We start from the raw sequence: 25,374 nt of genomic DNA on the forward strand, positions 1-25,374 counted from the left end.
GTGCTCATAGTCCAGTTGCAAAACTCACCTACCTACTTGCTGTAGGGAACAGGAACATGCTTTCCTTTCAGACACTCAGAGGCAGCCATCGGTCCTCTGCCTTGCTCAGCATGTGACCCCCTATTGCATCCAGATACCTGTGCCTACACCAATCACCCTTGCCTGTCTAGGACTGTAGGTGAGAGCCCGCACCACACACTTGGTGACTACCTGGACACCTGAGCTGAATCCATACAAGAAAGTTTAAGACTCCTGGGCTCACATACTTCCTAACAGATCTAACTACCTGGTGACAAGACGTTAGAGCTTCAAAGGCACAAATAATTAAACTAGTGCACACAAGCAGCCTATTTGGGCATATCAAAATAAAACATAACAAAAAGCTAGGACACAGTAAGCGAATATAAAATAAAAAAATTATAATAATTTATTGATGGCTCAGAGACAACAGTCAGTATCAAATCACATAAAGAGGCAGACCACGATGGCCTCAGCAAGCTCCCAAAATAAAGAATCAATAAATTTTCTGGAGGAAAAGAATTTCTTGGAATTACCAGAGGCAGAATAAAAAAGATTAATATACAGAACTCTTCAAGAATTAGGAAAGAAATCCATGAGAACGCAAAGAAATCAAAAGAACAAACAGACAAAACAGTAGCGGAACTTAAAAAGGTCATTCAAGAGCATAATGACAAATTTAATAGGTTTCAAGAATCCATAGAGAGACAGCAAACAGAAATCCAGAAGACTAACAATAAAATTTCAGAATTAGACAACTCAGTGGAAAGTCATAGGAGCAGAATTGAGGCAGTAGAAGTCAGAATTAGTGAGACTGAAGATAAAGCACTTGACACCAACTTATTTGAGGAAAAATCAGATAAAAGAATTTAAAAGTATGAAGAAACTCTAAGAGTTATGTGGGACTCTATCAAGAGAAATAACCTATGAGTGACTGGAGTACCAGAACGTGGGGGAGGGGTAGATAAAATTGTTGAAGATTTGTTGATAGAAAACTTCCTTGATATGAAAGATGAGAAGATATCTATCCAAGATTCTCATCAAACCCCACATACGGTAGATTCCAAAACAAAGTCACCAAGACTTATTATAATCAAACTTACCAAAACCAAAGATAAACAGAGACTTTTAAGAGCACCTAGAGATAAACGAAAAGTCATCAACAAAGGAGAGTCAATAAGAATAAGCTTGGACTACTCAGCAGAAGCCATGCAGGAAGAAAGGCAATGGGATGACATATATAAAGCCATGAAGGAAAAAAATTGCCAGCCAAGAATTATATATCCAGGAAACTGTGTCTCAAATATGATGGCAAAATTAGGGCATTTCCAGATAAACAGAAGTTTAGGGAATTTGCAAAAACCAAACCAAACCAAAATTACAAGAAATACTAAAGGGAGTCCTCCAGTTAGAAAATCAATAACATCAGATAATGCAAGACTAGAACACAGGACAGAGCAACCAGATATCAACACAGATAGGAAAGTCATAAAAATAAATCAAAGCTAAAACACTGAAAATAGGGAAAAAGATATCAATATGTAAAAGATGACAACATTAAAACAAAAAAGAGGGACTAAAAATGTAGACATAGATTTTTCATATAGAGAGGAAGTCAAGGCAATAAAAAGAAATAAAAGAGTTATTTAAACTTAGAAAAATAGGGGTAAATATTGAGGTAACTACAAAGAAAACTAACAATCCTACACATCAAAATAAAAAACAAGAAAAATATAAAGGCTCAGCAAATACAAACTCAACAACAATGAAAAAGATGAAAATACATAAAGAAAAACGACTAGCACAGAAACTAAATGGAACAAAGAAATTGTCAGCAACCCACAAAAAGACATCAAAATGACAGCATTAAACTCATACCTATCAATAATTAAGCTGAATGTAAAGGGACTAAATGCACCAATAAAGACAGTGGCAGATTGGATAAAGAAACACGATCCGTGTATATGCTGCCTACAAGAGACACACCTTAGACTTAAAGACACAAAAACTCAAAGGATGGAAAAAATATATCAAGGAAACGACACTCAAAAAAGAGCAGGAGTGGCAATATTAATCCCTGACAAAACAGACTTTAAAATCCACCACAAAGGATAAGGAAGGACACTATATAATGATTAAAGGATCAGTACACCAGGAGGACATAACTATAATAAATATTTACACACCCAATGACAGGGCCCCAAAATACATAAAACAAACTCTAACAGCATTGGAAAGAGAGATAGCTCCACAATAATAGTAGGAGACTCCAACACTCCACTTTTGGTGGAGGACAGAACATCCAGAAAGCAGCTCAACAAAGACACGGAAGATCTAAATGCTACAATCAACCAACTTGATCTCACGGACATATACCGAACGCTCCACCCAACAGCAGCTAAGTATACTTTATTTTCCAATGAGCATGGAACGTTTTCCAGAATATACCACATACCAGGCCATAAAGCAAGCCTTAACAAAATGCAAAGTATCAAAATATTACGAAGCATCTTTTCTGACCATAAAGCCATAAAAGTAGACATCAATAACAGAAAAAGCAAGGAAAGAAATCAAACACATGGAAACTGAACAACACCTTGCTCAAAAACTACTGGGTTACAGAAGAACTTAAGGATGGAATAAAGAAATTCATAGAATCAAACGAGAATAAAAACATATCTTATTAGTGCTCAGAGGTCAGTTTATAGCAATAAATGCAAACATCCAAAAAGAAGAAAGGGTCAAAGTCAAAACATTAACCCTACTACTCAAACAAATAGAAAGAGAGCAGCAAAACAAGGCCTCAGGCGCCAAAAGAAAGGAAATAAGAATTAGAGCAGCATTAAATGAAATAGAGAATAGAAAAACAATTGAAAGAGTTACCAAGACCAAAGCTGGTTCTTTGAACAGATCAAAAAAATTGATAAACCATTTTCAAAGCTGACAAAAGAAAAAAAGGAGAGGAAGCAAATAACCCATATAAGAAATGAGACGGGTGATATCACAACAGACCCAACTGAAATTAAAAGAATAATAACAGAATACTATGAAAAATTGTACTCTAACAAATTTGAAAACCTAGAGGAAATGGACAAATTTCTAGAAACGCACTACCTACCTAAACTAACATAATCAGACGTAGAACAACTAAATAAACTTATAACAAAAGAAGAGATTGAAAAGGTAATTAAAAAACTCCCAACCAAAAAAAGCCCTGGCCTAGACGGTTTCACTGGAGAATTCTACCAAACTTTCAGAGACGAGTTAACACCACTACTACTAAAGGTATTTCAGAGTAGAGAAAAAGATGGAATACTCCCAAACTCATTCTATGAAGCCAGCATAACACTGATACCAAAACCAGGTAAGGACACAACAAAAAAAGAAAATTACAGACCAATATCCCTCATGAACGCTGATGCAAAAAACTTCAACAAAATTCTAGCCAACAGAATTCAACAACATATCAAAAAAATAATTCACCATGATCAAGTGGGATTTATACCACTTATGCAGGGATGGTTCAATATTAGAAAAACAATCAATATAATCCACACATAAATAAAACAAAATCAAGAATGACATGATCTTATCAATCGATGCAGAAAAGGCATTTGACAAAGTTCAACACGAATTCATGATAAAAACTCTCAACAAAACAGGAATACAAGGAAAATTCCTCAAAATAATTAAGGGCATTTATACAAAGCCAATAGCCAACATCATCCTAAATGGAGAGACTTTGAAAGCATTCCCTTTGAGAATGGGAACCAGACAAGGATGCCCTTTATCACCACACTTATTCAACATTATGCTAGAGGTCCAGCTAGAGCAATTAGGCTAGAAAAATAAATAAAGGGCATCCAAATTGGTAGGGAAGAAGTCAAAGTATCTTTATTTGCAGATGATATGATCTTATACACAGAAAACCCCAAAGAATCCACAAGAAAACTACTGGAACTAATAGAAGATTTCAGCAAAGTTTCAGGATACAAGATAAATATACAAAAATCAGTTGGATTCTTCTACACCAACAAAGAGAAATTCGAAGAGGAAATCACCAAATTAATACCATTTACAATAGCTCCCAAGAAGATAAAATACTTAGGAATAAATCTAACCAGAGATGTAAAAAAACCTATACAATGAAAACTACAAGACACTACTACAAGAAACTAAAAGAGATCTGCATAAGTGGAAAAATATACCTTGCTCATGGATAGGAAGACTCAACATTGTGAAAATGTCTATTCTACCCAAAGCGATCTACAGATACAATGCAATCCCAATCCAAATTTCATTGGCATTTATTAATGAGCTGGAGAAACAAATCACCAACTTCATACAGAAAGGGAAGAGGCCCTGGATAAGTAAAGCATTACTGAAGAAGAACAAAGTGGGAGGCCTCACACTACCTGATTTAAAACTTACTATACTGTCATTGTAGTCAAAACAGCCTGATACTGGTACAATGATACATAGACCAATGGAACAGAATTGAGAATCCAGATGTAAATTCATCCACCTATGAGCAGCTGATATTTGACAAAGGCCCAAGGTCCATTCATTGGGGAACAGACAGTCTCTTTAACAAATGGTGCTGGTATAATGGGATATCCATCTGTAAAAAACTGAAATAAGACCCATACCTCACACCATGCACAAAAAATAACTCAAAATGGATCAAAGACCTAAATCGAAAATGATTGTCATGGACTGAATTGTGTCCCCCAAAAATATCTATCAACTTGGCTGGGTCATGATTCCCAGTATTGTAGGAGAGTGTAATCTGATGTGATTTCCTTATGTGTTGTAACTCTATCACTATGATGAGGTTATACTGATGATGTGTACAAGATTGGATAGTGTCTTAAGCCAATCTCTTTTGAGATATAGAAGAGAGAAGGGAGCAGAGACACACGGGAACCTCATACCACCAAGAAGGCAGTGCCTGGAACAGAGTGCATCCTTTGGACCTGAGGTTACGGTGCAGAGAAGCTCCCAGACCAAGGGAAGACTGATGACACGGATCTTCATCCAGAGCCGACAAGAAAGCATTCCCTTGGAGCTGATGCCCTGAATTTGGACTTGTAGCCTTCTGGACTGTTAGAGAATAAAATTCTCTTTGTTAAAGCCACCCACTTGTGGTATTTCTGTTACATCAGCACTACATGACTAAGACAGAATTTGGCACTGGGAGTGGGATGCTTCTCTAACAGATACCTAAAATGTGGAAGCAGTTTTTAAACTGTGAATGGATAGAGGAGCAGCAGCAGCAGAGGACCAGTAGCAGCAGAGAACCTGCAGTAAGAGAACCAGAACACTGCAAGGTGGTGCTGGAGCCCACCCAAGGAGCAAGAGAGCTGAGTATATGCGTGCAGGCTTCCTGGTGGAGTGAGGTTCCTTCAGGCAATTAGTTGGTGGAGCTATAGAGCTTTGGAACACTTGCCCCAGCAGGTCAGATGCAGGCGTGAGGTCCGAGGGCTGATAGACCACAGGAAGCAGAAGCTGAAGAGACAAGGAACACAAAAAGCCAAGCTGCTTCAGTCTCAAAAGGTATGGCCACGACCTCTGGGGTTTCAAACACCAGAGGTGTTTCTAAGGGTGGAGCTGACACTCCAATGGACTAGGAGAATGGTGCGCCTAAAGCCAAGGGAACAGAGTTGCCGTCCCAGTGGGCCTGGAAGGCGGAGCTGAATCCCAGGGCTGAGGGGCCTCCACTCAGAATCTGGATACTGTGGCCAATAAGAGTCTGGAGGACAGGGCTATTGTGTGAACAGTCTCAGAGAACGGAAGATTATTTGCACAGTCTTGAGGGCTAATGTAATATGTTCTGCTAACTTGCTTGGTGCCTGTTATGCCTTCTTTTCCTTCAATTTATCCCATTTGTAATGGAAATGTCTAGCTTGTGCCTTTCTACCATTGTACCTTTGGAAGCAGATAACTTGTATTCTAGATTTCAGAGATGAAGAGGAATTTTTGGATTTTGGACTTGGAGTTTAGGCTTTTACTGTGATATGACGAGATGAATATGTTTTGCATGTTGCAAGGACATGAATTTTTGGGGACCAAAGGGTGGAGTGTCATGGATTGAATTGTGTCCCCCAAAAATATCTGTCAACTTTGCTGGATCATGATTCCCAGTATTTTATGAGTGTGTAATCTGATGTGATTTCCTTATGTGTTGTAAACCCTATCACTATGATGAGGTTATACTGATGATGTCTACAAGATTGGATAGTGTCTTAAGCCAATCTCTTTTGAGATATAAAAGAGAGAAGCAAGCAGAGACACATAGGACCCTCATACCACCAAGAAACAGTGCCAGGAGCAGAGTGCGTCCTTTGGGCCTGAGGTTCCTGCACAGAGAAGCTCCCAGACCAAGGTAAGATTGATGACACGGACCTTCCTCCAGAGCTGACACAGAATGCGTTCCCTTGGAGGTGACTCCCTGAATTTGGACTTGCAACCTGCTGGACTGTGAGAGAATAAACTTTCTTTGTTAAAGTGATCCACTTGTGGTATTTCTGTTAGAGCAGAACTAGATGACTAAGACAATGATAAAGATCATGGAAGCAAAAATAGGGACAATGCTAGGAGTGCTAATACATGGCTTAAACAGAATACGAACCATAAGTAATAATGCAGAAACACCAGAAGAGAAAGTAGATAACTGGGAGCTCCTAAAAATCAAACACTTATGCTCATCAAAAGACCTCACCAAAAGAGTCAAAAGACAACCTCCAGACTGGGAAAAATTTTTTGGCTATGACAAATCCGATCAGCATCTAATCTCTGAAGTCTACAAGATACTGCAAAACTTCAACAACAAAAGGACAAACAACACAATTAAAAAATAGGCAAAGGATATGAACAGGCACTTCTCCAAAGAAGACATTCAGGTGGCTAACAGACACATGAGAAAATGCTCATGCTCATTAGCTATTAGAGAAATGCAAATCAAAACTACAATGAGATACCATCTCAACCCAATAAGGCTAACATTAATAAAAAAAAAAAAAACACAAAATATAAATGCTGGAGAGGTTTTGGAGAGACTGGAACACTTATACACTGTTGGTGGGAATGTAAAATGGTACAACCAATTTGGAAATTGATTTGGCACTTCCTTAAAAGGCAAGCAATAGAAGTATCATATGATCCAGCATATATTCCACTCCTTGGAATATACCCTAGAGAATTAAGAGCCGTCACACGAATAGATATATGCACATCCACGTTCACTGCAGCATTGTTCACAATAGCAAAAAGATGGAAACAACACAGGTGCCCATCAACAGACGAATGGATAAACAAATTATGGTATATTCACACAATGGAATACTACACAATGATAAAGAACAAGCATGAATCCATGAAACATAACATGGATGAATCTGGAAGGTATGCTCAGTGAACTTGGTTAGTCACAAAAGGACAAAGAGCGTATAAGACCACTATTATAAAAACCCATGAAAAGGTTTAAACACAGAAGACAACGTTCTTTGATGGTTACGAGGGTGGGGAGGGAGAGAGAGGGGTATTCACTAACTAGAAAGTAGACAAGAATTATCTTAGGTGAAGGGAAGGACAACACACACTACAGGGGAAGTCAGCACAACCGGACTAAACCAAAGCTAAGAAATTTCCTGAATACAACCAAACATGTCAAGGGACAGAGTAGCAGGGGCAGGGGTCTGGGGACCATGCTTTCAGGGGACATCTAGGTCAACTGGCATAACAGTTTTTAAAGAAATTGTTCTGCATCCCAGTTTGGTGAATGGCATTTGGGGTCTTAAAAGCTAGCGAGCAGCCATCTAAGATGCATCAATTGGTTCCAACCCACCTGGAGTAAAGGAGAATGAAGAACACCAAAGACATAAGGAAAGTATTAGCCCAAGAGACAGAAAGGGTCATGTAAAACAGAGACTTCATCAGCTTGAGACCAGAAGAATTATATGGTTCCCGGCTACCACAATGACCACCTGACAGGGAACACAACAGAGAGGCCCTGACGGAGCAGGAGAAAAGTGGGGTACAGAACTCAAATTCTAGTAAAAAAGACCAGACTTAATGGTTTGAGACTGGAGGGACCCTGGAAGACACGGCCACCGGGCTCTCTGTTAGCCCAAAACTAAAACCATTCCTGAGGCCAACTCTTCAGAGAACGATTAGACTGGACTATGGGACATAAAATGATACTTGTGAAGAGTGTGCTTCTTAGCTCAAGTAGATACATGAGATTAAAAGAGCAGGTGAGATGAAAAGGCAGAGAGGGTCAGGAGCTGGTTGAATGGACATGGGAAATCCGGGGTGGAAAAGAAGAGTGTGCTGTCATGGTACAGGCAGAGCAAGTAGGGTCACAAAACAATGTATGTATAAATTTTTATATGACAGACTAACTTGAATTATAAACTTTCACTTAAAGCACTACAATAAAGAGAGAAAATATTACTAAAAAATCCTAACCATCATCTGAGCCTTCAGCGAGTCATAATCTTTTGCTGGTGGAGGACCTTGCCTAGATGTTGATGGCTGGTGACTGATCAGGGTGGTAGTTGCTGAAGGTTGGGGTGGTTGTGGCAATTTCTTAAAATAAAACAACAAAGTTTGCTGCATCGATTGACTCTTCCTTTCACGGAAGATTTCTCTGTAGTATGTGACGCTGTTTGATAGCATTTTAGCCACAGGAGAACTTTCAAAATTGGAGTTAATCCTCCCAAACTCTGCCGCTGCTTTATCTATTTAAGTTTATGTAATAGTCTAAATCCTTTGTTGTCATTTCAACAATATTCACAGCATCTTCACCAGTAGATTCCATCTCAAGAAACCACATTCTTTGCTCATCCATAAGAAGCAACTCCTCATCCGTTAAACTTTTACCATGAGATTGCAGCAATTTAGTCAAATCTTCAGGCTCCACTTCTAACTCTAGTTCTCTTGCTATTTCCATCACATCTTCAGTTACTTCCCCCACTGAAGTCTTGAACCCCTCAAAATCATCCATGAGGGTTGGAATCTACTTCTTCCAAACTCCTGTTAATATTGATATTTTAACCTCCTCCTATGAATCACGAATGTTCTTAACATCATCTAGAATGATGAATCCTTTCCAGAAGGTTTTCAATTTACTTTGTCCAGATCCATCAGAGGAATCACTATCTATGGCAGCTATAGCCTTACAAAATGTATTTCTTAAATAATAAGACTTGGAAGTCATAATTACTCCTTGAGCCATGGGCTGTAGAATGGATGTTGTCGTTAGGTGCCAACTAATCTGTTCCGACTCATAGCGATGCTATGTACGACAGAACAAAACACTGCCTAGTCCTGTGCCATCCTCACAATCGTTGTTATACTTGAGCCCATTGTTGCAGCCACTGTGTCAGTCCATCTCATTGAGGGTCTCCCTCTTTTTCACTGACTTCTACTTGACCAGCATGATGTCCTTCTCCAGGGACTGATCCTTCCTGACAACGTGTCCAAAATATGTAAGACGTAGTCTCGCCATCCTTGCTTCTGAGGAGCATTCTGGTTGTACTTCTTCCAAGACAGATTTGTTAGTTCTTTTGGCAGTCCATGGTATAGTCAATATTCTTCACCAACACCACAATTCAAAGGTATCAATTCTTCTTTGGTCTTCCTTATTCAAGGTCCAGCTTTCACATACATGTGATGCGATTGAAAATACCATGGCTTGAGTCAGGCACACCTAGTCAGTCTTCAAGGTGACGTCTTTCCTTTTCAACACTTTAAAGAGGTCTTTTGCAGCAGATTTGCCCAATGCAATGCGTCTTTTGATTTTTTGGCTGCTGCTTCCATGGGTGTTGATTATGGATCCAAGTAAAATGAAATCCTTGACAACTTCAATCTCTTCTCAGTTTATCATGATGTTTCTTACTGGTCCAGTTGTGAGGATTTTTGTTTTCTTTATGTTGAGGTGTAATCCATACTGAAGGCTGTGGTCTTTTATCTTCATCAGTAAGTGCTTCAAGTCCTCTTCACTTTCGGCAAGCAAGGTTGTGTCATCTGTATAATGCAGGTTGTTAATGAGTCTTCATCCAATCCTGATGCCCTGTTCTTCATATAGTCCAGCTTCTGGAATTATTTGCTCAGCATACAGATTGAATAGGTACAGTGAAAGGATACAACCCTGATGCACACCTTTCCTGACTTTAAACCACGAAGTATCCCCTTGATATGTCTGAACAAGTGCCTCTTGATCTATGTACAGGTTCCTTATGAGCACAATTAAGTGTTCTGGAATTCCTATTCTTCACAATGTTATCCATAATTTGTTATGATCCACACAGTCGAATGCCTTTGCATAGTCAGTAAAACACAGGTAAACATTTTTCTGGTATTCTCTGCTTTCAGCAAGAATACATCTGACATCAGCAATGATATCCCTGGCTCCACGTTGTCTTCTGAATCAGCCTGAATTTCTGGCAGTTCCCTGTCGATATACTGCTGCAGCTGCTTTTGAACGATCTTCAGCAAAATTTTACTTGCGTGTGATGTTAATGATATTGTTCGATAATTTCCGCATTCGGTTGGATCACCTTTCTTGGGAATTGGCATAAATATGGATCTCTTTCAGTTGGTTGGCCACGTAGCTGTCTTCCAAATTTCTTGGCATAGACGAGTGAGCACTTCCAGTACTGCATCCTTTTGTTGAAACATCTCAATCGATATTCTGTCAATTCCTGGAACCTTGTTTTTCACTAATGCCTTCAGTGCAGCTTGAACTTCTTCCTTCAGTACCATCAGTTCCTGATGATATGCTACCTCTTGAAATGTTTGCAAGTCGTCCAGTTTTTTTAGCTATAATGACTCTGTGTATTCCTTCCATCTTTTTATGCTTCCTGCATTGTTTAATATTTTCCCCCATAGAATCCTTCACTATTGGAACTTCAGGCTTGAATTTTTTCTGCAGTTCTTTCAGCTTGAGAACTGCCAAGCGTGTTCTTCCTTTTTGGTTTTCTATCTCCAGCTCTTTGCACATGTCTTTATAATACTTTGTCTTCTCAAGCCGCCCTTTGAAATCTTCTGTTCAGTTCTTTTACTGCATCATTTCTTCCTTTTGCTTTAGATACTCGACGTTCAAGAGCAAGTTTCAGAGTCTCTTCTGACATCCATTTTGGTCTTTCCTTTCCTGTCTTTTTAACAACCTCTTGCTTTCTTCATGTATGATGTCCTTGATGTCATTCCACAACTCGTTTGGTCCTCTGTCATTAGTGTTCAACCCATCAAATCAACCCTTGAGATGGTCTGTAAATTCAGGTGGGATACACTCAAGGTCTTACTTTGGCTCTTGTGGACTTCTTCTAATTTTCTTCACTTTCAACTTAAACTTCCATATGAGCAATTGATGGTCTGTTCTGCAGTTGGCTCCTGGCCTTGTTCTGACTGATGATATTGAGCTTTTCCATCGTCTCTTTCCACAGATGTAGTCGATTTGATTCCTGTGTATTCCACCTGGCGAGGTTCATGTGTATAGTCACCGTTTATGTTGTTGAAAAATAGTATTTGCAATGAAGAAGTCGTTGGTCTTGCAAACTTCTATCATGCGATCTCTGGCATTGTTTCTGTCACCAAGGCCATATTTTCCAACTACTGATCCTCCTTTGTTTCCAACTTTCACATTCTAATCACCAGTAATTATCAATGCATCCTGATTGCATGTTCGATCAATTTCAGACTGCAAAAGTTGGTAAAAATCTTCAATTTCTTCATCTTTGGCCTTAGTGGTTGGTGTGTGAATTTGAATAATAGTCGTATTAACTGGTCTTCCTTGTAGGCATATGGATATTATCCTATCACTGACAGCATTGTACTTCAGGATAGATCTTGAAATGTTCTGACGATGAATGCAACACCATTCCTCTTCAAGTTGTCATGCCCGGCATAGTAGACCATATGATTGTCCAATTCATAATGGCCAATACCAGTCCATTTCAGCTCACTAATGCCTAGGATATTCATGTTTATGTGTTGCATTTCATTTTTGATGATTTCCAATTTTCCTAGATTGATACTTCGTACATTCCATGTTCCGATTATTAGTGGATATTTGCAGCTGTTTCTTCTCATTTTGAGTCGTGCCACATCAGCAATTGAAAGTCTGGAAAGCTTGACTCCATACACGTCATTAAGGTCACCTCTATTTTGAGGAGGCAGCTCTTCCCCAGTCATCTTTTGAGTGCCTTCCAACCTGGGGGGCTCATCTTCCAGCACTGTATCAGACAGTGTTCTGCTGCTATTCATGAGGTTTTCACTGGCTAATCCTTTTCAGAAGTAGACTGCTGGGTCCTTCTTCCTACTCTATCTTAATCTGGAAGCTCAGCTTAAATCTGTCTGCCTTGGGTGACCCTCTTGGTATCTGAATACCGTTGGCATAGCTTCCAGCATCACAGCAACATGCAAGCCATCACAGCATGACAAACTGACAGACATGTGGAGGACTAAATCTAAATACTAAATTCATGAATAAAGCAGTCAATGTAAATTTATTTATCGCACATTTTATATTTCCTTCCCTTTATTCTAAGTCATCCAGAACATGAAACAGCACATCTCAATGTGGATACAAAATTTTCATTGGAAATTCTTGATTGGAATGAAATCTAAACACCAAACAAGAATTTCCAATGAAAATTTTGTATCCACATTGAGATGTGCTGTTTGCATGTTCTGGAAGACTTAGAGCAAAGCAAAGGAAATATAAAATGTCCCATAAATATATATCAATTGCTTTCTTCATTTAGTCAACACTTTTTATATTTCTGTTCACTGGATATATTGGGTTCAATAAGATTTTCCATTAAAAATTAATTTAAATTTAACACTCTAATATTACTAAAATATTTAAAATTACATCTGTGAGTTGCCTTATATTTTTATGAGACAGAACTGCTCTATACCAAATATCCACTTCACATGGAATACAGGAGACAATGTAAAGACAATCACGAGAAAACAACTTTCACAAAGTTGAATATTTTGCAATACAGCTCACTTTTATAAAATGCTGGCAAATGTTCTATGTATAACAGATTGAAGAGATCTAAAAAGAAAAAGGCAACACGCAAATCTTGTTTGCATGGTAGGTTCAAAAACTTTACAACTATAATAGATACCTTTGGACAACCAGAGAATTATTTTCTTGGGTGAGACAATGAAGATTTGTTGTTTTATAGGAGATTGTCCTTTTGTAGGAGGTGCATGTTCAAGATTAAAGGGTACAGTTAAAGTCTGCAATTAACTATTATGTTTCATTGTATTAATGGATATATATATTGACAAATGAAGCAAAATCTTTACAATTGGTGAATGTAGGTCAAGGGTTTATGGGTGCTTGTTCTACTGTAACTACAGACTTTCTTTAAATAAGAAATTAAAAATAAATACCTGGGAGAAAATCCCACCTGTCAAAACTCATCTTGTGTATGGAAAATTCCACTCCAACTTCTGCTACTAACATAAATATGCCTGCATCGTCTTTCTTATTGAAAATACCTACATTTTAAAGCTCTGGGGGATTTTCAGGGCTCTGAAAATGAGGTGAAGTAGAAATGACCCAATAAGAGAGCTCAGTAGAGCTTTTATTTGTGGTAAATTTGTATTTCTATTCATCTATTTATTCTTGTATCTCATTATATACATAAGCTCCCTAATAAACTGAAAACTTTCTATTTTCACTTGAATATAATTTATCAAACTTTAATAATGAACACCAAAAGCCAGAGAAATTACATCCAGTGTTCACAGGAACACGCCAGCATCATGTGGAGCCAATAAGAATGGAGACGTGGGAAGGTGAGGACAGAATCAATCTCCACATCTGGAGGATTAGGTTCATACTGATTCTTACCAGCAATCACCAATGAAGGTGGGATATGCTACCTAACAGAAGCCTCCATCTGTATTAGTCAACAGGCCCTGCTGGTTCTGGGTACAATCCTTTTCCCAGTGCTGAGTATTATTCAGCATTATTTATTGAGACTGCCTGAAGCTCAAGCAGCTGTAAAGGCTGATCATCCTTCCAGGCTGACTTCCATCCATTGCCTTCCTCCTGGAAAAGAATTCGTTCTAATTCTAGTTAGTAGTTCTTTTTCCTCTGACTGAACCTCCTCATTAAAATTCAGACTGTCCCACGATGCCTAGACTACCGCCTATCTCCTCTATAGCCCGTCTTGTGGGCCAGTGTTGTTGAATCCACCATGCATGTTGTTGCCACTGTGTATTAATGACTTGAATGGAGTGAGGATACTTTAAGTCTCAGGGTTTCTAGGGAAGAGGGAAGCCCTATTAAGTATTGATATGATTATAAGAGGATTCAGTTACACTGGACACAGAGCAAAGTTTCAGCCCCATGTTCATTGGCCTGTCAGACATAAATTCAAAAAGAGATGCTGTTCCTTTAGGGGTCACTCTTAAATTTTAACAATGGTAGTGGTAAAACTCTAGGCCATTTTAACCCAGTAGATTGCTGAATATTAGCCAATAAGTGTTTTAAAATCTCATTCATCTGGTCTACTTCTCTGAAGGACTGAGGACATTAGGGTACAGCTTATAGGAATCTGCCAACACCTGCATAATTCCTTTACAATAGAAGAAATAAAACGACTTCCTCTTCTGATTCAAGATGTTCTGGTAACCCCAAAATTGGTATTATGTGCATTAAGAGAGCTTTTACTTGTTCATTGCAGCACTTTCACAATAGCTAATAGGTAGAAACAACCAGAATGTCCATCAACAGATGAATGGATAAATAAAATGTGGTATATACACGTAATGTTATGCAACCATAAAGAGAAATGAATTTCTGATGCACGCCACATGGATGAACCTTGAAAACATGCTGAGTGAAATAAGTCAGTTGCAAAAGGACAAATACTATATGATCTCACGTATATGAAATAAGCAAATATCAGAAACCAAAGATTATTAATGGTTACTAGGGTTGGGAGGGAGAAAGGAGGAAGTTTTGTTTGGGTGCACTGAGTTTATGTTAATGGTGGTGGAATATTTTGGGATACTATAGTGATAATGGCAGCATAAACTGAAAAACGTAATCAATGTCATTGAATTGTACAGGTAGAAGTGTTGGCAAAAGTTTGGTGTGTATATTTTCACCACAATTAAAAAAAGAGAGAGCCTTTACCACTGCCTGAGCATCAGCTTTGGAAGAGAGAAAGACTTTAGACCCTTAAGACATCATACACATAACTATGCAAAATCTCCTACCTTCTTCCAGCATTAATTCTATGAAATCTAACTGCTACCAGCTTCCTGGCAGAGATAGTTGAGGTAAACTTCCTGCACTTACATTGGGAGTAACATGTAAAGAAATCTATTGAAAAATAGCACATCTTTTTAATATGTTTTGAATAATTTTCATCTTTCTGTTAGGTGTAGTAACAGCCTAACCCAAAACTCAAACCTGCTACCATTAATTCTGACTCATGGCAACCCCATGTGTTACAGAATAGAAATGAGCTCCATTGTATTTTCTTGGTTGTCACCTTTATAGGAGATTGCCAGGACTTTCTTCTGTGGCACCACTGGGTGGGTTTGAACCCCAAACCTTTGGAGTAGTAGCCACGAGTAAACCGTTTATGCCACCCAGGAACCAAGTAAGAATCTACTGCCTTTAAAATTCCTCTTTTGTAAATGATTTTGTTGATGACATAATAACACTAACCAAGCAAATATGGATTGCAATACAGGAATTATTTTGTTACATAACTCCCATATTTCAGTAGAATTTGTCTTTAAAATCAAATTGTCCATTTCTTTTCATGAAGCACTTTTAGAAATGAACGAAGTTTCTTGTATTGAAAGTGGGGCTTCTAAGTTTGGAGTTTGCCATAGCTTAACAGTGGCCTTTGCAGCTCTGTCAGCAATATAATTGTTTTTAGTAATTTTATGATTCTGCCCCGTGTGAACTCTATAGTGAATTACTCATATCTGAGTAGGTAGTTGTAAAACCTCTAGCAAAACATCTATCAATATTCCAGGAGATATTTTAGGAGTCAAGAATACCTTATGTTTTTCCAAAATTGCCCTGTTGCATGATAGACACCAAACACATATTTACTATCAGTATATGTATATTCCCTTTAAGTCCAGAACCACAAATTGCTGCTGCAGTAACTGCTAGTAACTTGTCTGCTCTTGAAGACTTAATTCCAGACACGTTTACAAAATTTCATGTAACCACAGAATAGGAAGACTTAAGCGGGCCACTTTTAACTCAAGTACATGAGCCATCAACAAGTATGATCAAATCTACACTATGAAAAAGAATAGGCCCATTTAATCTGCAAAATGGGCTGACTCCTAGATTGTAACATTTTGCAACCTTCAGTTGATAACAGATACCCTGAATATTTTACATAAATTTGACAATATTGCAATTTGTTGAATAAGGCCCTATGGCCCTATGGATCAAGAACTTGTAATAAAGCCAATGAGTTTTACATTGCTCTTTAGTTTCTGAGGCTACCAGCACTGATTTACATATCTAATAATTCAACGTCAATCTGGTGAGACAAATTTCTCTAGGTTTTCCTTTAAATAACCGAAGAAAATAGGAGGAGTTCTGAAAACCCTTGAGGAATCCTTCACCATAAATCTGGACTCCTTAATCAAATATAAACAAGATTTTAGGCTCATCAGCTAGCAGGACAAAAGGAAAGAAAAAGCAAAACAGAGCAAATAGAGGAGAAAATGGCAAATGGCGGTAACAAAGTCAGAAGCAGAATTGCAGGGTAAGGAAGTACAGGGGTTAATGGGACAACTAATTTATTTACTCCCCTAAGATCATGTACATATCTATATAGTGACTGACCATCTTTATTAAATTTACCTCCTGTATTTACTAGATGTATGGGCTTATTACACCACCTGTCTGTGTACCATACTGTGGTGGCTTGTTGGTATGATGCTAGAAGCTATGCCACTGGTATTTCAAACACCAGCAGGGTCATCATGGTGGACCGGTTTCAATAGCCCTTCCAGACTGACAAGGAAGAAATGCCTGGTAATTTAATTCTTAGCCAATGAAAACCTGATGAATCACAAGACTCAAACATATCAAGGATCATGAAGACGGCACAGAACCGCATGTTTTTTCCTGTTTGTTATAGTAAAGCCCCCATAAGCTGGAGCTGACTCCATGGAAATTAACAACAATCGGCATATTACAGGGTAAACATCCCTTTTATTTATTCATTTTAAAAAGGTCATATACTGATTGTCAGAATTATTATAGCCAGTTTTATCTGCTCTGGGTGGTCCTCCTACCCTGCTGGCTCTGAATGGCTAGGCTGAGTGGCAGTGGGCTCTCAAAGGAAAGTCCATCAATGGAGAGCTTTCATGGGAGGAAGAGCAGCCAAGACTATGCTCTCATGCTAGGACTGTGCCCTTTGACGTGTACCACTCCCTTCAGGTGCTTCTGCTCCCAAATGACTGTACCTTTAACCTGATGAGCGTGGGTCCTACCCAGTGAGACCCCTCAAGTCAGTTGAGAGACATCATGCCTTTGAGATAGAGAAAGGAGACGTTATTGCAAGCTGGTCAAAGAACTCAGAGACTAAGTCTCAAATCAAGCTCCCTGAGGTTGGGGATTTCAGGGACATAAGTTTCTGGATAGAGAAGTTATGCATAATTCATGAAGCTTCTGAGAATAGGTGGGCAATTCCAGGAACTAATTAACGTGTGGGGTGCAGTGGGGGTGCAGTGTCATGGCATCTAGGGGGTGTGTTTTTCAGGGTGCGATGTATGAGGTTCATTTAAGGACATCTTTGCCACTTACCATGCATGTTGGAATGGAGAGGGAGCAGTGAAGTGGCCTTGAGCTGCTACACTGGGTCCCTTATCAGGAACTAGTTAACCCAGATCCAGTGTGTGATGGATGGAGGGAGAACAATTAAACCCTGTTAGGTACAAACTGGGCAGGGAGGGCATGATGTGGACAGAGGTGAAAACTTACCTCAAAGGTGGGTGGGAACCCGAGTTAGATGGCCGACTAGCAGAGGCACTCATTCAGACACGCATGTTCACTTCCGGATGCAGCCTTGGTAACAGTGCACAGGGCAGGCCTGGAGTTTCAGGAGGCTGGTGGCAACAGCTGCTGCTTCCAGCTCGGAAATGAGAAATACTGTTTTCCTCTTTGGGCCAAGGCCGTCAGTGGAAACCCAACTCGGAATGTAGGGCTGTGGCCGGAAACAGATGCGGAGGGTGGGTTGGGGAAAAGAGCAGTTGCTATGATTTCTCTTGCAGTCCACGTTTCCGTTCCAGTTTACTATGGGACAGAGGAGCTCTGTATAAACCTCCAGGCCCTGTAGCAGGTGTGTACCCCAAGTGGAGCAGCAGCCACCAGTGCAGACCAGTCCAGCCACTGCAGCCTCAATTCCTGACTCAGTACATTCTTTGAACCATAAAATTACCAAAAGCAGGAATGTTTCAAAATACAGGTCCTGTGCCTGGGCTGGACAAAAGCTCCATTGCATCTAGGTCAGGTTGTGGGTCTGTGCAGGAACACTATCTCTGCTTATCCCTAATGTGAGCCCTCCTTCAACAAAAATCCTACTTCTCACAGCACCATTTGAGAGGGATGTTTTTGTGAAATGGTGGGATGTGGGTTAAAATTTTCTGTGCAGTTTATGCATTAGCAATCTAGGGATCATAACAGTTGTGGAGGATGAATATGAAAAGCTATGGAAAAAAAGTTTGGTACAACACTGCACACACTAATCCATTCTTTAAGAAAACACTGCTTTGTACACAAGGCTAAAAGGAAATACCCAATAAGAGTAGTAGAAATCTGAGTGATTTTTGGTTTTCCTTATAATTTTATGTTAAAATTCATTTTTTTCTACAATAAGAACATACTGCTTTATAATGTGGAAAAAATACAAAAACTTTAAAAACATAGTTGATAACAAAACCACACAGTTTATCAAAGGTTGATGAGATTTTGTAAGAAAGGCAATTTTTACATAATGAAACCCAAATAGCATTTTGGTACTTATCCAAAATCATGTGCTACAACTGAAAGGATACTTTGATTACAGTCACAGTCTCTCTAGTGTCTGAGGTACAACAGAGATTCTAAGAAAGGATGGACACTGAAGGCTTCCCTTCTTTTACATTCATAAGATCTCTCTACAGTGTAACGTGTCTCACGTTGACTAAGAATACCAAATGACTTGTAAATATTTCCATGTTCCTTACATTTACGATTTCCCTAAAGTGTGACTTCTCACATGTCCAACAGGCTTGAATCTTCACATCTTAGAAAGTACGGGGGGGGGGGCAGAGTAGAGGGGGAAGTAAAAACTTTCTCACATTACATTCCTTACACTTACATGGTTTCTCTCCCATGTGTCCTCTTTCACGTTTGAAAAGATGAGGGATGACTGAGAGCTTTCCAACATTATATTGTTTCTCTCCAGTGTACCTTCATTGTATTGTCTCTCCAGTGTACTTTCTTACGTCTTCAAAAGGCTGAGAACAACACTTTATCTCATTGCTTACACTGGTAAGGACTCTGTCCACTGTGAGTTCTTATATGTTTCCTGAGGGATTTGAACCAACTAAATTGTTTCCCACATTCCTTACATTTATAAGGAATCTCTCCATTATGGGTTCTTATATGTGTAGTGAGGCTTGAGAAATCACGAAAAGACTTTGCACACTCTTTACATTGATAAGGCCGCTCTCCGCTGTGAGTTCTTTTATGTTTACTGAGTGATGAGAACTTACTAAATGCCTTCCCACATTCCTTACATTCATAAGGCCGCTCTCCACTGTGAGTTCTTATATGGTTGATTAGGTGTGAGGACTGGTTAAAGGCTTTTCCACATTCCTTACATTTATAAGGCCTCTCTCCACTGTGAGTTCTTATATGTGTAGTGAGGGAAGAGGACCAACTAAAGACTTTACCACATTCCTTACATTTATAAGGAAACTCTCCACTATGGTTTCTTCTATGTATAGTCAGGCTTGAGACATCACGAAAAGATTTCCCACATTCCTTACATTCATAAGGCCGCTCTCCACTGTGAATTCTTTTGTGTTTACTTAGGGAAGAGAACTTACTAAAGGCTTTTCCACACTCCTTACATTCATAAGGCCGCTCTCCACTGTGAGTTCTTATATGATTGATCAGGTGTGAGGACTGCCTAAAGGCTTTTCCACATTCCTTACATTCATAAGGCCTCTCTCCACTGTGAGTTCTTATATGTGTAGTGAGGTGGGAGGACCGGTTAAAGGCTTTCCCACATTCCTTACATTCGTAAGGCCTCTCTCCACTGTGACTTCTTATATGTTTAGTGAGGGATGATGCACAACTAAAGGCTTTCTCACATTCCTTACATTCATAAGGCCTCTCTCCAGTGTGAATTCTTTTATGACTACTGAGGGATGAGGACTGACTAAAGGCTTTCCCACATTCCTTACATTTATAAGGCCTCTCTCCACTGTGAGTTCTTACATGTGTAATGAGGGATGAGGCACAACTAAAGGCTTTCCCACATTCCTTACATTCATAAGGTCGCTCTCCACTGTGAGTTCTTATATGTATAGTCAGCTTTGAGGACTTACTAAATGCTTTCCCACATTCCTTACATTCATAAGTCTTCTCTCCAATGTGACTTCTTGTAGGATTACTGAGGGATGAGGATTGACTAAATGCTTTCCCATATTCTTTATAAGGTTGCCCTTCACTATGAGTTCTTACATGTCTAGTGAAGGATAAGGCACAACTAAAAGCTTTTCCACATTCCTTACATTCATAACGGTGCTCTCCACTGTGAGTTCTTACATGGCCAGTCAGCTCTGAGGACGTACTAAATCCTTTCCCACATTCTTTACATTCATAAGGCTTATCTCCAGTGTGAGTTCTTTTATGATTACTGAGGGATGAGGACTGATGAAATGCTTTCCCACATTCCTTACGTTTATAAGGCCTCTGTTCACTGTGAGTACTTATAAATTTACTGAGGGATGAGGAAGAACTAACGGTATTCCCATATTCCTTACGCTCATAAGGATGCTTTCCACTATGAATTTTTTTATGTTCAATGAGGGTTGAGAACTGACGAAAGCCTTTCCCAAATTCCATACATTCATAAGGCCCCTCTCTACCAAGAGTTCTTATATGTGTAGTGAGGGATGACGAACAACTACAGGTAATGCCACATTCCTTACATTTATAAATTTTCTTTCCAGTAAGAGTTTTTACATGAGTGCTTAAGTGAGAGGAACAACCGCAGGCTACTCCACATTCCTTACATTGATAGGTATTATATCCAGCATGAGATCTGATGTGATATTTAAATGAAGAATGATTCATGAAAGCTTTTCCACACTCATGGCATTCAAAAGGATTTTCTTTAGCAGGAGTTCTTTTGAGCCTGGTAAGATATGCAATCTTGCTGAAAGGTTTTCCACACTTTTTACCTTCTTTCCTTTTCTTTACTTTCCCTTCTTTACTTTCCTGGAGGCTCTCAATTGTATGCCTTCTGTGAAAAATAGGCAGCATGCTGTTAGAATTAAGTTTGTTATCATTTCATAATCACAGTACACAGTGTGTATGTTTTCTGCCCTGAGCTATCTCATGTTGACCAGGTTGAATCATCTCACAGAGGTCAATTCCATTACTGTCACAGTGTTTCTAAACAATGGGGCTTTCCAATAATTGTATACAAGTGAAATATGTTGCAAATACTCAATATCTCATTCATATTTATGGAAATTTAGTATCGCACAAATTATGTGAACACAGAATTTTAGAGCTAGTTCTATGCACACAAACATATACACATAAATGTTATGATACCTTAAGACTTTCTCCTGAGATATTGCTCAAACTCACATGAATGATACTCACCTCACATGCCTCCCCTGGTTGTTATGCTGCTCTTCAATGCCATGGGATTCACAGATTTCTCCTAACATGGTGTACTGGGAATTATTCTTCATGAATCGCATTATTAAATGTTCACTGGACACCATTTGTCCATTATCAACCTGTTGAGAAACTAACCCGATAATTTTAAGTGAAGGTTCAAAATATGAAACAGAATGGTAAGGAACTTTTATGGAACAAAGCACCTGTAAGCACAGAACCGGAGGCATTTGGATTTTCAAAGACTTTGGCAATGGTTAAAAGAGTAAGTAATTTACTAAAAAATAATTTCTTGATGATTGAAAGTGGCAGTATCATAAATAGGATGTAATTAGGAAAGCATAATAGAAAGGTAATGCAAACAATGCATGTATGCAAAGGCTATGTTAAAAGAGAAATGGGAGGGTGGGGCTGAGATGATGGAGTAGTCAGACGCTTCTGGTGGACCCTCTTACAACAAAGACCTGAAAAAAGAAGTGATTTCATTGAATATAGCAATCTGGGAGCCCTGAACATCAAAGACAGAGTTGAGGAACCGGACTAAGTGGCAGGGGGAGGAAGAGACGGTTAGGAAGCAGCAAGGAGTTGCCAGACCTGAGCTGGTGAGAGCCTGAGCCCTTCAGGCCTGATCAGCTCATGGGTGAGCAGTGAGGTGGGCAAGCAACCGTGCTCGGGAGGCGCGTCTTCTGCACTGGGAGGCACCCAGCCGCTGAGAGTCTGCATGGCTACAGAGAACCAGTGAGAAGCAGCCCTCAATCTGGTGAAAGATAAGCAATTGTGTACGGCCTACTGCACAGATCAAATACACCCTCCTTAGGGAAAAACCCCTCTCCCATTTACCTCCCCGCTTCCTACTCTGCACTGGGTTCTAGACCGGCTTCAGCAATTGCCAAGTCCCCTGGGCCGGAAGCAGGATCTGTCAACACGAGCGGAGCCATTCTCCCTGCCTTAGAGAGTGAACAAATTAACAAACGGGAAAAATAAACTGCTGACTCTCCTAAGCTAGGAACCCAGGGTAGGCACACCTCCTTTGCCTAGGCACAGGCGTAAGGGATCCACGGACTTTGAGTGTCGTTCCCCCTGCATAGACTTGTGTGGGCCCATCTCAACAGCGAAGGCCCTTGTTACCACAGTTCAACAGGGTATATACCAGAACCCTAACATCAAATGTTTTAGCTGTGAAGTGGCAGGTTCTTGACATTTAACACTGTTCTGACCATTAAGCAGGGTCTTCACCTACCCAAATCAGGGGCCTGAGGACTCGTGGCTCCACCCACACCACCTAGCCATCTGTGATACAGGCCCATGAATAAGGGATGCCCCCAGTCCTTACAGCCAACAGCATGAGGTGCTCTTAGTATGGCTGTAAAACCTATGTGCTCTAGGGAACAGGGACATGCCTTCCTCCTGGACACTCGGGGGCAGCCGTCAGCCCCCAGCCTGGCTCAGACTGTGTTGCCCTGCTGCAGCCAGAAGCCTGTGCCTACACCAATCACCCTTGCCTGCCTAGGACTGTGAGAGCCCACACCACACATTTGGTGGCTATCTACCTGGGCAGCTGAGCTGAACCCATACAGGAGGAGTGGGTGGACTCCTGAGCTCACATACCTAGTTACAGATGTAACTACCTGGTGACAGGACATAAGCGCTTCAAAGGTGCCAATAATCAAACTAGCTCATATGAGCAGCCTATTTGGGCATATCAAAACAAAACCAGAAGCTAGGACACAGTAAGCAAACATAAAATAAATATAATAACCTATTGATGACTTGGAGACAACAGTCAACATCCAATCACATAAAGAGGCAATCCATGATGGCTTCAGCAAGCTCCCAAAATAAAGAATCTAGAAATTTTCCAGAGGAGGAAAATTTCTTGGAATTACTGGAGGCAGAATACAAAAGATTTATAGAGAACTCTTCAAGAAATTAGGAAGGAAATTGAGCAAAACACAGAACACACAATAGAGGAAATTAAAAAGATTACAGAAGAGTATAATGACAAACTTAACAGGCTGCAAGAATCCATAGAGACAGCAAACAGAAATCAAAAAGATTAACAATAAAATTTTAGAATTAGACAACTCAGTAGAAAGTCATAGGAGCAGAACTGAGGCAATGGAAGTCAGAATTAGTGAAACTGAAGATAAAGCACTTAACATCAACTTATTTGAGGAAAAAGCAGATAAAAGAATTTAAAAAATGAAGAAACCCTAAGAATTATATGACAGTGAAAGGAATAACCTACGAGTGATTGCAGAACAATAACGGAGAGGATAACAGAAAATACAGAGAGAATTGTTGAACATTTGTTGGCAGAAAGCTTCCCTGATATTGTGAAAGATGAGAAGATATCTATCCAAGATGCTCATCAAACCCCAGATAAGGGAGATCCCAACACAAAGTCACCAAGACATATTATAATCAAACTTGCCAAAACCAAAGATAAAGAGAGAATTTTAAGAGCAGCGATGGATAAATGAAAAGTCATCTAGAAAGGAGAGTCAATGAGAATAAGCTCGGACTACTCAGCAGAAACCATGCAGGCAAGAAGGTAATGTGATGACATATATATAGCCTTAGAGGAAAAACTGCTAGCCAAGAATTATATATCCAGCAAAACTGTCTCTCAAATATGACGGCAAAATTAGGGCATTTGCAGACAAACAGAAGTTTTGGGAATTTGCAAAAAGCAAATGAAAATTATGAGAAATGCTAAACGGAGTCCTCCGGTTAGAAAATCAGTAACATCAGATAGCAACCCAAGACTAGAACACAGGACAGAGCAACCAGATATCAACCCAGATAGGGAAGACACAAAAGTAAATCAAAGCTAAAACACTGAAAACAGGGAAACAGATATGAATATGTAAAAGATAACAATATTAAAACAAAAAAGAGGGACTTAAAAAATGTAGACATAGATTTTTCATACGGAGAGGAAGTCAAGGCGATATAAAGAAAGAAAATACTGGTATAAACTTAGAAAGATAGGGGTAAATATTAAGGTAACTACAAAGGAAACTAACTCCTACAAGTCAAAACAAACAACTAGAAAAATCTAAAGACTCAGCAAACACAAAATCAACAACAATGAAAAAAATGAAAAGAAAATACATAAAAACAATTCAACACAGAAAATTAAGTGGAACAAAGAAACTGTGAATAACACAAAAAAAGACATCACAATGACAGCACTAAACTCATACCTATCAACAATTATGCTGAATGTAAATGGACTAACTGCACCAATAAAGAGACAGAGTGGCAGATTGGATAAAAAAGCATGATCCGTCTATATGCTGCCAGAAGAGACACACCTTAGACTTAAAGACATAAACAAACTAAAATTCAAAGGGTGGAAAAAATATATCAAGCAAACAACACTCAAAAAAGAGCAGGAGTGGCAATATTAATCTCTGACAAAATAGACTTTA

At 39.3% G+C, this 25,374-nt stretch overlaps 2 protein-coding genes across 2 annotated transcripts in view; one reads left to right on the forward strand and one right to left on the reverse strand.

Moving 5' to 3' along the window:
* LOC101344790 (zinc finger protein 420) overlaps positions 1-25,374 on the forward strand; it is a 347,019-nt gene that overhangs the window by 84,728 nt on the left and 236,917 nt on the right. The gene's annotated exons all lie outside the window — the stretch shown is intronic.
* LOC101345291 (zinc finger protein 14-like) overlaps positions 19,509-25,374 on the reverse strand; it is a 42,035-nt gene continuing 36,169 nt past the window's right edge. Inside the window, exons 4-5 of the mRNA XM_023733214.1 lie at positions 21,920-22,070; positions 19,509-21,551 (exon numbers count right to left, since the gene is read on the reverse strand). Coding sequence (XP_023588982.1) covers positions 19,553-21,551; positions 21,920-22,070 — 2,150 coding nt within the window. The 3' untranslated portion in view covers positions 19,509-19,552. The remainder of the gene's footprint in view (positions 21,552-21,919; positions 22,071-25,374) is intronic.

Source organism: Trichechus manatus, unplaced genomic scaffold (genome assembly GCF_000243295.1).
Source record: "Trichechus manatus latirostris isolate Lorelei unplaced genomic scaffold, TriManLat1.0 scaffold00057, whole genome shotgun sequence".
NCBI classification, from domain to species: domain Eukaryota; kingdom Metazoa; phylum Chordata; class Mammalia; order Sirenia; family Trichechidae; genus Trichechus; species Trichechus manatus.